This window comes from Tasmannia lanceolata, unplaced genomic scaffold, assembly GCF_043159265.1.
Source record: "Tasmannia lanceolata isolate RefF3 unplaced genomic scaffold, GAP_Taslan_0.1 ptg000020l, whole genome shotgun sequence".
In the NCBI taxonomy this organism is placed as follows: Eukaryota; Viridiplantae; Streptophyta; class Magnoliopsida; order Canellales; family Winteraceae; genus Tasmannia; species Tasmannia lanceolata.
Window position 1 is genome coordinate 9,569,427 of NW_027518697.1, and position 11,941 is coordinate 9,581,367.

The 11,941-nt window shown below is 37.1% G+C and overlaps 1 protein-coding gene and 1 pseudogene across 3 annotated transcripts; both read left to right on the forward strand.

The window, feature by feature from the left end:
• Positions 1-252: 252 nt before the first annotated feature.
• Positions 253-7,428, forward strand: LOC143854918 (uncharacterized). Of its 3 annotated transcripts, XM_077365058.1 has the most exons (11): positions 253-482; positions 766-894; positions 979-1,090; positions 1,214-1,326; positions 2,274-2,416; positions 2,521-2,694; positions 2,798-2,888; positions 2,989-3,160; positions 6,737-6,853; positions 6,942-7,037; positions 7,196-7,428. In XM_077365058.1, the coding sequence occupies exons 1-10, from the start codon at positions 396-398 to the stop codon at positions 7,034-7,036; spliced, it is 1,233 nt and encodes a 410-aa protein (XP_077221173.1). In that variant the 5' UTR covers positions 253-395; the 3' UTR covers position 7,037; positions 7,196-7,428. The 3 variants fall into 3 exon arrangements, with proteins under 3 accessions (XP_077221173.1, XP_077221171.1, XP_077221172.1); XM_077365056.1 differs by having other exon boundaries at positions 979-1,326; XM_077365057.1 differs by having other exon boundaries at positions 979-1,326; positions 2,524-2,694.
• A 3,576-nt stretch (positions 7,429-11,004) lies between these two features.
• On the forward strand, positions 11,005-11,701 carry LOC143855056 (large ribosomal subunit protein uL24z pseudogene; annotated as a pseudogene).
• The last annotated feature ends 240 nt before the right edge of the window (positions 11,702-11,941 follow it).

Sequence of the window (11,941 nt, forward strand, 5' to 3'; positions counted from 1 at the left end):
ACGAGGGCATACACCTACCTGCCTGCCTTGATATTTGATCCAACAGCAGTACTATCTTCATGGGATATCTATAACAAAGGCTTAGGAAATAAATGATTTTGGACCAAAAACAAGTGGCCCCACTTGTCTCAATGGTTGGATATTCACTCTCTGTGGGCCCATTCCACGTTGCTTCCTTCAGGTGGAGAGCGGGAATGTTTCAAATTTCAACATTTCACCCTACAAAAAGGTTTCCGACTATGAAATGAAGAAACCCGCCACAATTTTTTCACCTCTCTCACCCGCCAAAATCAAAACCGAGAGTAGGCCAGAACAACAATTTCTCACAACATTGCAAGCAAAGGAGCAGGACCCACATCACCAAACCCTAGCTTTTGCTCCATTCTGCAAAATCCATGGCAATGGAACCCACGAAATCTCCAAGGGTTCCCGTAGTCTTAGGCCCAATATACGATTCTGAGAATGGCAAGACTTTCCACCAGGTTAAATTTCAAATACCCACATACCAAAACAAGTAAAAATAGAGCAGAGAGAGAGTCTATACGTAGTAGCATTGTATTTTCTCTCTGTGCATAAATCTTTCTTTTGTTTGTTCAAACAAGGATTTATACAGAGAGAAAATACAATAATACGACGTTTAGACTCTCTTCTTATGGGTTGAATGCTAATTTTTTTGTTTCTAGCAAGGTCAGATTTTTTTTTTTTTGGGTGACTTGGTTGACAGGTTTATGTGTTGTTTATGACACATCCATTGATTTTAAACAGAGCTTATTACCTTATAAAAGAAAGTTTGGAAAGGAAAACCCTTCTGTTGAACAATGTGGCTCGAACTTGCAATGTAAGACCATTAAAGATTTACCCACATCTCCGAATAAATCGGATGTCACTAGCAAGGTATGGTAATTTATTCATTGTTGGGAAATTTGTTTGAATGCTTTGTATTTTGGTTGTTATAATCCATCCATGGGTTTTTGTCAGGGGTTAAAGCCTACGAAAGGATGCCTTGGAAAGGAAAACTCTTTTGTTGAACAATGTGATTTGAACTTGTGTAAGCCTTTACATGGCTGTAATTATCTGAAGGTGAACTCTGGTGAGTTAGGAGAGAGGCAGCAGAAAAATAATACTTATTCTGAAGCCAAGCCTTTTTCGATTGGTAAATGTTGTCAAATGGATAATTATAATGTTAAAAGCCATAACGAAGATCCCCGTTCAGGTATCAAGTTGCCTCAGGGCAATGTCTTACCAAATGTAGCTGGCATTGAGTTATATGCAGATGATGTTGGACCAGCCTTGCAGTTTTTGGAATTTTGTTCTGCTTTCGGAAAGGTAAAATGTAATATGGTTTTGTTTTCCCTTTGGGGGATTAGTCTACATGGAATAGATAACTGAAAAATATTTCAAACATTTTGCTCTACATTGAGATTGTTGAAGTATACACGATTAGATGACACCAACTCTAACAGCTTAAGCTTTTAGACTAATTGGTTATTTCACATATTATCAGAGTCATTGCCTCATGGCAGGTCCTGGGTTCAAAACCCAACAACTCCTTGATATTAAAAATCCATGTGTGCACGTATCACAAAAGAGGGGTCACATGTGCCACGTGTATGGCCAGACCAAAAGAAGAGGGGTCACACTCGAGGTCGAGTTTTGAAGTATAAATGATTAAATAGCGTCAACTCTAACAGCTTAAACTTTTAGAGAAATTGGTTGTTTGAAGGAGTTAAAGATTTCTTATAGCTTGAATGGATGGATTGGCGTGTTTTATGATAAAAAGTATATGCTTGACTTTTTTGAGCTTCTAATGTACAGTCTGGCAATGTCTGTATGGTATCAGTGAGTTGTTGGTTCTGGTATGGATGCAGATTCAGATCTAGTTTGTTATGTGAAGCCTTTTAGTTGATGTTTGTAGTTTGAGTTCAAAATTAGAACTTGCTTTTGATTTTTATTTCATTTTTTTGTCTGAAGTCCACCGCAAAATTATGCCTCTATTCTGATCAGAAATCTCTGTGCCTACATTTGGTAGCCATTCTGGTTGGCATTGGATTTACTACATTATTGTTTTTTCTAGCTTTTATCCTCAAGTTACATATGACACTGAATTTTGCAAAAAATTTGCTTTTTATTTTTAAGCCCTTTTTATTTCCAGTACATCAATTTCTCTTTATTATGTCTAAATAAAGTCTTAACTAAGGTTTATTTGATTTGTACTCTGAGCTTTGTTTTATGTTGTCCCATGCTTTACTTTTAAGACATTTGCTACTTTTTAGGCTCTTAATCTAAAGAAAGGTGAGCCAGAATCAGTTCTTCGAGAACTAACACGTGGGCGTACCAGGCGTCAGGGATTGTATTCTTCAAATGTGCAGTTTCATATCAAGTTGCTGTCCCTGATGCAGAAAGGCTTAGGAAAAGAGTGAATATTTTCCCTTGCAATTTTATTTGAATTTTTCATTGAGAAAATCATTTGATTGTATTTAATTACTTTTCTTCTATATCTCCTCCATTACATTCCTCAAGCAGCGGTAATTCATGGTTTCAAGCTCTTGGGAAATATATCTCTAAATCACATTATGCGTCAAAGGATTTTCCCCTTGGTTGTTTTAATGGAGGTGTTGATGGATACGATAAGCTAGATTCTTCAAAAAAGCTTAGACTCTTAAATATTCTTTGTGATGAAACTCTTGGCACAGAGTAAGTGATACTCGGGTCTTCGTCTTATAATAGTAGTGTTTTTTCTCTGACTCTCTTTCTGTGTTTTCATATCACATTGTAATTCACTAATTTTCAATTTTAGATACTTGAGAAGTTGGATCGATGGGGAAAATTCAAAATTCATTGAAAGAAAGAAGGAAGCAAACACAAAAGTTCTGGCTGCAAAAGAAAAGGTACTCACTTTTTTCGAGCACATAGTTCGTATCTTACCTTCAAATAAATTTATTGTGGTGGCTGTTCTAAAAATGGATTTGTTTATGTATTTATCTGTAGGAGAAGATCATGAAGCAAAAGCTGAAAGATGAGGTGGACCAATTGATTCTCTCCTCAAGAAATGATGGTGCTCTTTTAACTCCTGAGCATGCCATCCATTTATCAAAAATAAGAAGTGAGAGAGAGAAAGCTCGTGTTGAGAGGCTAGAAGCAATGTATACGGTATCTACAAGTACGTTTTGGATATGAAGCTCAACAACTTTGTTAATCTCATTCTGTTTCGTCTAAAATGAATGAAACATTCCACTCAAATGCCTGTTCTGTACCAGTACCATCTCATTTTGCTATGTTTTGTTCCCATCGGACGAAACATGATGAAACAAGGCATTTGGCGAAATGCCCTATTTCTTCTAAAATCAAATTTAAATTATAGAAAAGCCCCACAGTGGCTATATTTTGGTTTTCTACCTTGTGACCTTATTTTTTGGCTATTTTATATAGTATTTTGGTTATTTTATTTCTTTTTACCTCCCTCTCAATGAATGACCACACCCGTGCAGCTGCTATATCGTGCACGATCCAAATCTGATGATCAATAACCAATAGAATACAATGCCCTTGCACAACAACATACTAAATTTTATATTTTATTTGCATTCTTTCGGGTTTGAGAGATGAGATGTGATCTGTAAGAAATTTGAACATTTCAAACTTGATTTTTATTTTAAGTATTTAAGTTTTTTTAGCCCTTGCATTTTTTTTTAAAACGAAACACCCGCGCATTGATCGAATTGAAATGCTGGATGAAACAATATTCATAACTATGAAGTACGCATAGAGTCAGTCACGCAGTCAAACTGACCAAAGCAATCTTTGATGATGGGGTACCAAACTAATACCAAGGTAGTGCTTTAGAATTTTTTTTCTCATTGCAATCCAATCAATGTTCTTGTATACACTCATATCTGATCAAGAATCATCACATTGTCTTCTACACCTATACCATAGATGTCAACCATATATTGGTCTACACATGACCAGAGAATCAATTCACGGGATGTAAGGAGAGATGCAACAATTCACATGTTCTAAATCCAAGAAATACCCATATACTCCACAACGAAAACCTTAGGGAAATAAACTGACATAATCTATAATCCAAATACATGAAGTCAATGGTTTTCGAGGGACAATGTGACAAAAAAAAAACTTCCACTTATCTTGAAAGCCAGGGAGACATGAGACATAAACCCATACAACTAGTGTGCCTTAGAAAATTGTAAGACGACAAACCTTCCGTGCAAGGGTCAGCCCATCACACATATTTGCATCTAGGCCCCTCTCCTCTCTCCTTAGTTCCTATTATGCAATAATGCACTGCTGAGCCTACAAAGGAAAATCATATATTCCAATTCAATTTGTATGTATCCAGCCAATGAAAACATTCATTAATTTTTGCAAAATAATTATATAAACATATAATACCTTTAGAAATATAGGTGAATAAAAAATAGCCAGTTCACCCTTTTCTAGTTGTGAAATTCATCAATTTGTTGGAAGCCATAAACTCCCAACCCTTTTTTGCGACAATATCATTGCAATATTTTTATGTGAGAAATATGGATTCCACAAAGCTCTAAACGTATTGAGCAAAAAAGTTTTAGTGGTTTACAATGTTGTCAAGGGGGAAGCCGTGGAGGTTGAGAAGGTTGCATCAAATAAGCTGTTTTCTACTCTTAATCCTTATAAACTTATTGATGCTTCATTTCCTATTAACTTAGGAAAAGGGACAATTGAAGTTAATACTAGGTTGTTTTGATCTTCTATTTTGTAGATTCTGAAACTTGCTTTTAAACTCTATATCAACGTTTTGTTTGTTAGCATTTGTACTAAGGCCTTAAAATTATTTCTATTTCCTTGATCAAGGTGTGTTTTACGACTTAAGGTAAAGTGGATGATTTTGGAAATTCTGGAAGTGGTGGATCAAATATCCTCAATGATTATTAAGTCCTCTTATATGGGTTAGAAGTAGAATACGGATCATAAAGCTTTTTCACATGCTTGTTAAGCCCTCTTTCTGTTGGCTACACAACATCTTTTGGCAATTATGCACCTCGTACTGGTACTAGATGTACGAGCCCTTTTTAAGTTTTTTCATTTTTTAAACTTATTTTCTTGATGAACAGACTCATGTAACTTATTATACTTTTCTTCATTATGATCTTCAAGAGGAAGCTTATTTGAAGCATCCAACTTTGGGTTTAAAGTTCTGATTAGGAAAAGCTAGTCGTGGATTTAAGACAAACTCCTAAAGATTGGTTTAATAGTTATTGTCATGTTTAAGATTCATTTCAAGAGGAGACATTCTAATCATGCCTTATTTGTGAGGTGGTATAGGAACTTCTATCCTTATTGTTCGTGTTTATGCTATTATTGTAATTGGAGTTTTTCCCTAAAACTATTCATCTACTTACGAATTATTTGAATCGGTGTGATATTAAAGTCTTGGTTTCTTTGAAATATTTCTTTGTCATTATGTCCGTATGATTAAGGAGCAGGTATTTTCATTTATATGCTTTGTGTCTTTTGAAAGAATATGGGAACTTGGATCTAAACCATGGTTTATTTCGATGGAATTAGTCTCTTCATACAAATATTAGTGGTGTTTTTGAAGATGTTGGAATGTACTAGACTTAAGTTATTCTATGTTCCCACCACTCAACCAGATATAACATACACATTGTGGCAAGTCATTTTATGCATTTTCCAAGTGTTTTCTTCTTGAGAAGATTTGTATGTTAACCATGTAGATATGTTGTAGAAGATTTTTTGTAGTATAGATTGGGCAGGCAATCGATTGATAGCCGGCCACTTAGGATGTAGAGTGTTGGTTGGAATAAATCTTCTTATATGGAAACACATGAGACAATCCAGGTTGAACGGCCAAATTTCAAAGTTCAGTATAAGGCTATGTCATCCATGAGTTGATTTGACTCAAAACTTCATTAATGAACTTCAAGATTAAAATTAAACTTTTCGTTCGAAACTATTTGATGATAATCATATTATGGGTTTTATATCCTTGAACGTAGTCTTCCATGAGAAAACTACGTTCGACTAGAGGAGGTAACAAATTTGTTTGAGTTTCTTATGTTCGACTAGAGGAGCAACTTGTTAAGATTCACACACAGGCACACCTTACTGATAAATAACGAATACTTGATAGATATTGGATGATTACAGTGACCCCTAAACTATGCTTATATTAGAGCACTTAGGGATAGGTAAGGGAAGATAAGAAAAACATGAGAAAAGATAATCTTAACTAACCTAATCAACTACCTTTCATCTAATCCTTGATGATCCAAGGGTTGAGATATCTCACATTCTAACACTTACCTCTTTCAAAATTGATGTAACTTTTGTTTCCATTCAATGGGGTTTGGAAGGGAAACGTTGGGTATGCAGAATTCAGGTTTCCACATTGACTTGCGCACGATTGTGAGAGTGGGTTATTCCCATCTCCATCCATTCCACACCCAAGAGACAAGGCTGATCCTTGTTTCTTGCCAGGGTTTCTCCAAGGGTTGACCCCTTGAGCATTTTCTGCTTGAATCAATTGTCTTCTTTTCTCTCTTTACATTTCATGTTCCTCACTGAGCTTAGCAGATTTTCGATATTTCAAGTGGTTTTTTGGTGCACCCTTTCTTTAGCTAGTTTAATGGGCTCATTAAATTTTTAATGTGTATTGTTTTTCTTTTGATTTATATGGGCTACTTATTTATTTATTTATTTTGTTTCCCATCAGTAACTGCAGAGAAACAAAGATCAGATACTGTTAGAACAGATCCAATTCTTTTGAATGGAAATGGTCAAGTGTATTGGAGATTGAAAAGCTGTTCTCGTTCACATCTCGTGCTTCAAGGTTTTTATTCATCGAATCATGTTAATGTTCTGATGGTCTGCAATCCTTCTATGGAGTTCTAATGCCATTTTTTCCTTTTTATTCACAGAAGTTGATAACTGGGATTCGATTACATGTCATGACAAGTGGTTTATCTATGACGTTGAACAGGAAAGACAGTTGAGAAATATACTTCGTCTTTAAGGTGGGCAGAAACTTTTGCTTAATATTTTACTCAATGGGTGAAAAGTATTAATATGGCTTTGTCGTAGCTTTAGAATTATTCCTTTGGACTGTATCCACATGAGTCCGATGATAAGATCTTACCAATTTGATTTCATAACTACAAAGTGTGTTGTGCAGATGTCTTCTATTTTGGCAGTGATGCAGTACCTGTACCCGGATGGACTAATGTTTGCTGCACATTAATTTTTGGTTTTGTGCTAAAGGGTATTTCAGTAATTTTCTGATGTAGTGGCATTGATATATAAGCTACATGTTGGGATTACGGGTTGTGAGGTTCTTTTTGAGTTTTCTTAGCTACGAAGGATAGTTTGTAACCTTAAATTGAAATAGTGAAACCTTTCTCCAGTGGATATAGGCACACTATCAAATCACATAAATCTTGGGTTCTTGTTTTGTGTGATTGCATTTCTTGCATCTCTTCTTGATGTTAGGGCTGCACATGGTTCGGTCCGGTTCGGTTTAGGGAGTTTTTTTGAATTGAACCAATCACATCGGTTTGGAGAAAACCAAACCATAACTAAACCGATTGAGGTATAACCAAACATAACCGATCTTGACCGTTTCGGTTCGGTTTGATTCACGGTTTATCCGGTACAAATCTAAATCAAGTAGTTAAATGCGTTTATCTATAATAAAAAAAAGGTTTAAATACGCCCCCCCCCCCCCCCCCACACACACACACACACACCCACCTCTCTCTCTCTCTCTCTCTCTCTCTCTCTCTATATATATATATATATATATATATATATATATATATATATATATATATATATATATATATATATATATATGAGAAAACGGTTCCTACACATATGTGTAGAGAGTTCTCTACACACTAGCTTAAAATACAGTGGGGGCGCACATTGTTTGGGTGATCCAAGCCATCCATTTTAAAGGCCCTCACATAGATAGGGTGTCTACAAAAAATCAGATCCATAGGATCATCCCAACCCTACGATTTGTGGAGGTAAAATGGATGTCTTTAAACCTTCACAAATTAGTCCATTTTTTGCCTCCACAGTTCGAATGGTTAGGATGATCCAATGGATTTGATTTTTTGTGGACACCCTATCTATGTGAGGGCCTTAAAAATGAATGGTTTCGATCACCCAAATAATGTGGCCCCCACTCTATTTTAAGCTAGTGTGTAGATAACTTATCTACACATGTGTGTAGGAACCGTTTTCTCTTTACGGAAATATAATCTAATTTTTTTTTATAAATTTAAGCATTATTCTAGAGGTATTTTGGAAAAAATAAGTTATGCATTTTTCCAATGATTCTTATTTTTAGTATATTTTTCCTTTAGCTCTCCGAAGTGTTGAGCCACCCTCGTCTCTTGCTTCTCTAACCATTGACCCTACGTCGTCCCTAGCCCACTACATCGTCACATAGTGGTTCACCCTCGCAACTACGGGACACGCTCGTGATTGTTTCCCTTCCCCTCTTTTGAAAATTTTAACTCTTTAAAATGCAAGTAGGACCCAATAACACACTCTGATGGACAGCCCGATTTAAAATGGATCATTATCCAGACACAGTGCAACCTAAATAACACTCCGAATCCGATCCGACTGATAAGTGATTTTTGAATACATCATGTCTAAGACACAGGTGGATCCGATCCAAAATGGTTCCGTTGGCTCCCTTAATTGTGGTCGGACCTAAGGGGAGAAATGTGATAGAACCTACCAAAAGAAGGGTGGATCACACTAACGTCAAGTGTGTCTGCCCATATTTGTGTCAAGGAATTAACAGGATTTTAGTCGTGGCTTATAAGAAAGGTTGCACTTGGATTAGAGGAATCTCGTTGAGAGTTTAGTCGTGGCTCCTATTTTTGCAGACAATAATAATATGCAATTAAGTCGTGGGAATTGCTATGAAATATCACATAAAGCCATTTCGCGGCTCACTTTTGTAGGAGAGAACAACCACATCAGATGAATTAACCTCATGTTTTGTTTTGATAGGGTGGGACCGAACATTTTATAACCATGCCTTAGCATGGGTTTGGCCCACTGTCTTGCACCTCATTTTTTGATGTGGTGGGCCCACCATCTCCACACAAACCCATGCATAGGGTGGGGCCCACTATTTTACACCTCAAGTTATTGATGGGATGGGGTTACAGCTCATGTTGTTGATGGGAAGGGGCCTACCATCTTACACCTCAGGTTTTGATGGATGGGCCCCACCATCTCTACCCAAACCTACGCATGGGGTGGAGCCCACCATTTTACCCCTGATGTCATTGATGAGTTGGGGTCCGTCATCTCTACCCAACCAACCCCATGCATTGGATGGGGCCCACCATTTTATACCTCATGTTTCAATGTTGTGGGGCCTATCATTTTACACCCATGCATAGCATGGGCCAAGGATACTAGTACACTAATTATAAAAGCCAACAGTGAGCTTAGTCTTAGGTTGGAGGTTCATGCATTAGTATAGCAATAGAATTACCTTGCTGAACCCAAGCACAACCATTAACACCTTAGTACCTTAAAAAAATTTCAAGGAAGCTAATCCTCAAACCAACTTGGGGACTCTTTAAGATGCCCAGCACAATGAAAGTTCAAATCAAGTGAAATAAAATTAAAAATCCTACATAAAAATGAAAAGCAAGGTATTTGTAGAAAATTGAGAAATACCTTTTCAAATAAGGATCCACCACATTGTTCAACAAAACATCAAGTTGGCATGCACAAAAAACCGGCGAAACCGAGAAACCGAACCGAACCAGGCCTTTTGGTTTGGTTTTTCTTGGCATTGGTTCGGTTCACTGTTTTAGAGTTTTAATCCAAAAATTAACCGAACCGAACCGAGAAATGAAGGAGAAGACGAAATGACTTTGTGTCATTATCAAATCTAAGGTGAGTTAATATCATTTGCAAAGAGAGGATGGATGATTTAAACAAGAGAGGTGTGTCTATATCAATTGGTTGTATTCAACAGTAAAGAATACATTCACCCCTTCCCCTTAGACCACTCCTTAGAAGAGTAAAAAGAATAGTCCTAAATACTGGGCTGTCCAAGAGAAGAAAGGGGGGGGATGCGAATATATCATCCCCTTTATAAGGCCCTCAATTAGGGTTAGAGGGAGGGGTCTCTTCATTTTTGTTTAATGCAAATATATATATATATATATATATATATATATATATATATATATATATTATATATATATATAGAGAGAGAGAGAGAGAGAGAGAGAGAAAACGTGTAGAGAACTAATTTGTGAAAAAATGGATCACCCAAACAATGTGCGCCCCCACTGTATTTTAAGCTAGTGTGTAGAGAACTCTCTACACATATGTGTAGGAACCGTTTTCTCTTCCGTAAATTACTATATGAAAACCGGATCGAGGACTATGCTTATTCCGATAAGAAATGAAATAGTAAAATGATTATTCATCAAATGACTATTCATCTATTGTTATTTTATTGTAATTGTAATTTCAAAATGGGTAATAATTTTGGATTCTATAATAAGAGAATTTATATGATGGGTGGCCGTGAAAACACGTGAAGTCTTGTAAAACAGGTACGGCCCACTTTTTTTTGATGATCCAAGCCGTTCATCTGTTTGGGCACAACGTAGATAGGTTGTGCCCCAAAAATCATTCCCATAGGATGATCCTAACCCTCCGATCTGTAGAAGATTCCATAAATGGTTTTTGGAAATTTCCATATTCAGATCAGTTCAGATCGGAGGGTTAGGATCAGGTTCTGAAATAAGCCCACGCATCATGGTAGTGGGGAGATTCTGCGTAGTTCGGATTCGGATGGTCTGGTCTATTGACACGGTCCATTAAAGCTCCCTAACCCTAATCTTGTAGAGGGCATTTTAGTCAAATTACCCCAAACCCTAGCAATTCTCATTCCCCATCCTCCTCTCCACATATAAAAACTCAAAACCCCCAAATACATAGAACCCCTCCCTCCCCCTTCTCCCACACCCCCCATCTATCCCCCAAAAACCAACCATGAAGTACAACCCTAGAGTCTCAAGCTCTCGTCGCAAATGCAGAAAAGCCCATTTCACCGCCCCATCAAGCGTCCGTCGGATCCTGATGAGCGCTCCCCTCTCATCCGACCTCCGAAACAAGTACAACGTCCGGTCGGTCCCGGTCCGCAAAGACGATGAAGTCCAGGTCGTCCGGGGCACCTACAAGGGCCGGGAAGGTAAGGTCGTACAGGTTTACCGGAAGAAATGGGTCATCCATGTTGAGCGAATAACACGCGAGAAGGTCAATGGATCTACTGTCAATGTTGGGATAAACCCTTCAAAGGTAATTGTTACTAAGCTGAAGCTTGATAAGGATCGGAAGTCTCTTCTTGATAGGAAGGCGAAAGGGCGTGCTGCTGATAAAGGGAAGGGGAAGTTTACTGCTGAGGAGGTCGCGGCGGGGCCGTCTCTTCAAGAGGTTGATTGATTGGTTGAAATGGATTGAATTTTATCTTATTATGAGGGTTTTAGGGTTTTGTCTTTTTTTTATTTTTATGTTGTTTGCTTTCTTGGATGTTGGGTATTTGGATTAATGGTGTCTTAAATGGTTGAAGTTTTGTAATGCTTATGCTAGATTCAGTATTATAGTTCTAGTTGTATTTGTTAGTCAATTGCTTGTTTTGGGTGGTTATGATGCTTGTTTTTGTTGTTGAATTTATGGATTGGGCATCTTACTATGCGGGTTTAAGATTAAGTGTTTTTTTATTTGTTGTTGGTCGTGTTTTAATGTTTAATGCGGAGGAAGTGGTTGATTGATTGTTAGAAATAGATTGAATTGTTTTTTGGTGTTGATTTTATGGACTATGTTTCTTATTATGTGGGTTTTTATGATTACATCTTTTTATGGGGTT